The sequence below is a fragment of the Myripristis murdjan genome, chromosome 23 (genome assembly GCF_902150065.1).
Source record: "Myripristis murdjan chromosome 23, fMyrMur1.1, whole genome shotgun sequence".
Taxonomy (NCBI): domain Eukaryota; kingdom Metazoa; phylum Chordata; class Actinopteri; order Holocentriformes; family Holocentridae; genus Myripristis; species Myripristis murdjan.
In genome coordinates this window covers 27,934,457-27,936,452 of record NC_044002.1, presented here as the reverse complement: position 1 = coordinate 27,936,452, position 1,996 = coordinate 27,934,457, and the positions used below count along the sequence as shown (strand labels likewise).

The 1,996-nt window shown below is 53.6% G+C and overlaps 1 protein-coding gene across 3 annotated transcripts in view; it reads right to left on the bottom strand.

Annotated features, from left to right (window-relative positions):
- Nucleotides 1–925: 925 nt before the first annotated feature.
- The window catches only part of mdm1 (Mdm1 nuclear protein), a 15,678-nt gene continuing 14,607 nt past the window's right edge, over nt 926–1,996 (bottom strand). The window contains exons 16-17 of one of the 3 annotated variants that reach the window (XM_030046347.1): nt 1,816–1,878; nt 926–1,283 (exon numbers count right to left, since the gene is read on the bottom strand). In XM_030046347.1, the coding sequence (XP_029902207.1) occupies nt 1,162–1,283; nt 1,816–1,878 (185 nt within the window). In that variant the 3' untranslated portion in view covers nt 926–1,161. Of the gene's footprint in view, nt 1,284–1,811; nt 1,879–1,996 lie in introns of all 3 variants that reach the window. The other 2 variants (XM_030046349.1, XM_030046348.1) reach the window with 2 other exon arrangements.

Genomic DNA, 1,996 nt, shown 5'->3' with positions numbered 1-1,996 from the left:
TGCATCCTGGTCCGTGAGGCTGCAGCGGTGCATCCTGGTCCGTGAGGCTGCAGCGGTGCATCCTGGTCCGCGAGGCTGCAGCGGTGCATCCTGGTCCGTGAGGCTGCAGCTGCTGTCTCTGCTTGTTGAAAGTGAGAAGTGAAACTCCAGAGGGGGCGGAGCTGTGTGTGGAGGCGCTGCCGACCGCGACGCAGCGCTGAGGCTTCTGGACTTTCCACCGCTTTCTCTTTTCGCTGGAAGCCCAAACCACAGCGCCGACACGCCGGGCCGTCAGGCCGGGAGGGGTTTCCACGCCGCTCTGGGTGTCGCCGTTAAAAACCTGCGACCCGCTGCAGCCACAAACCACGACACCACTCAGACCGTCCCGCCGCTCAGACTGTCCCGCCAGACTGTCCCGCCGCTTTCGTTTTGGACTTTCAGCTTATTTCAGTTATTTTTGGAAAATTGTTAGTTTCAGTTTTTATTAGTTTCAGTCAAATATTAGACTTCTGTCTGAAATAAATGAGATCAAAACGAAAGGCATTTCCTCTATCATTTCCATTTATTTTACTTTGTTTTGTAAACACACAGTACAGATTCAGTTAGGCATCATTTTTCAGTAAAGCCTCCTTTTCATTTTTCAGGCATGAAAACATGTTTTCACTCTGCTGCTGTCGGAGCTTCTGCTTCATGATGAGAGCCTCGCTCTGACGGGAAGGCTGACACTGAAAACCAGCTGAAATCTGACATTTAAACATATCAGAGCCCCTGGGCGTCCTCCAGGGGCCCCTGGAGACCCTGGAGGCCCCGCAGGGGACCCCTGGGCGTCCTCCAGGGTCTCCAGGGGTCCCCTGGGCGTCCTCCAGGGGCCCCTGGAGACCCTGGAGGACCCGCAGGGGACCCCTGGGCGTCCTCCAGGGGCCCCTGGTCCAGGGCGTCAGTTTGACGTCAGTTTGACCACCAGAGCGTGAGAGCTGGTTTCTTCCCAGGCGTCACCTGTCAGTCAAATGTGGGCGTGTCCGTCCCCTCTACAGTAAAGCAGCTACATGACATCACACCTCTAACAGAGCGAGAGCAACACCTGGACATCTCTAATGACATCATCACTGCCGTCTACAAGCACAGGCTCCTCTAACTAACCAATCAGCACTACGCAACAAGCTCGTTTCCATGACGACGGGGTCAGGGGTCATCTCTTCCCCCAGAAGTCGGCCCGTCTCTTCTCAGCGCGCTCCAAGACGGCAGACGCCACCGAGCAGGAGGCAGCCGAACGGCATGACATGACATCACAGACAGCCGGCCGTCTGGGCGAGAGAGAGACAGAGAGACAGACAGAGAGGGAGGGAGAGAGAGAGAGAGAGAGAGAGAGAGAGAGAGAGAGAGAGACAGAGAGGGAGAGAGAGAGAGAGAGAGAGAGACAGACAGAGAGACAGAGAGAGAGGGAGAGAGAGAGAGACAGAGACAGAGACAGACAGACAGAGAGGGAGGGAGAGAGAGAGAGAGAGAGACAGAGACAGAGACAGACAGACAGACATATGGACAAAATCAATTATAATATTTTTGACCGACTACCTCCATATTGATATTGTGGCGATATCAAAGGAATGAATGATTTGTGATCAACAATAATCCAGCAGGTACATCAGAACACCTGCAGAGGTGTGTTTACTTCACTGTGATGCAGGAAAACCTCATGAGATCTACTGCATCACAATATTGACATAATACTGATAGGATATTGATTTATGGCCTACCCCGCCCCCCCGGGGCTGCCGGTCTACCTGAAGCAGCGCACCAACAAACTGAACACACAGAGGTCAAAGGTCAAAGACTCACCTTCATCAGAACCACAGCCTCCTCCTGAACACTGCAGCTCCCTGAACCTCGAGCCCAACTCACCTGCAAGGACACAAGGAGGCAAGGAGGCAAGGAGACATGGAGGTAAGGACACAAGGAGGCGAGGACACAAGGAGACACAGAGAAAAGAAGGCAAAGACACACAAAGACAAGGAGACAA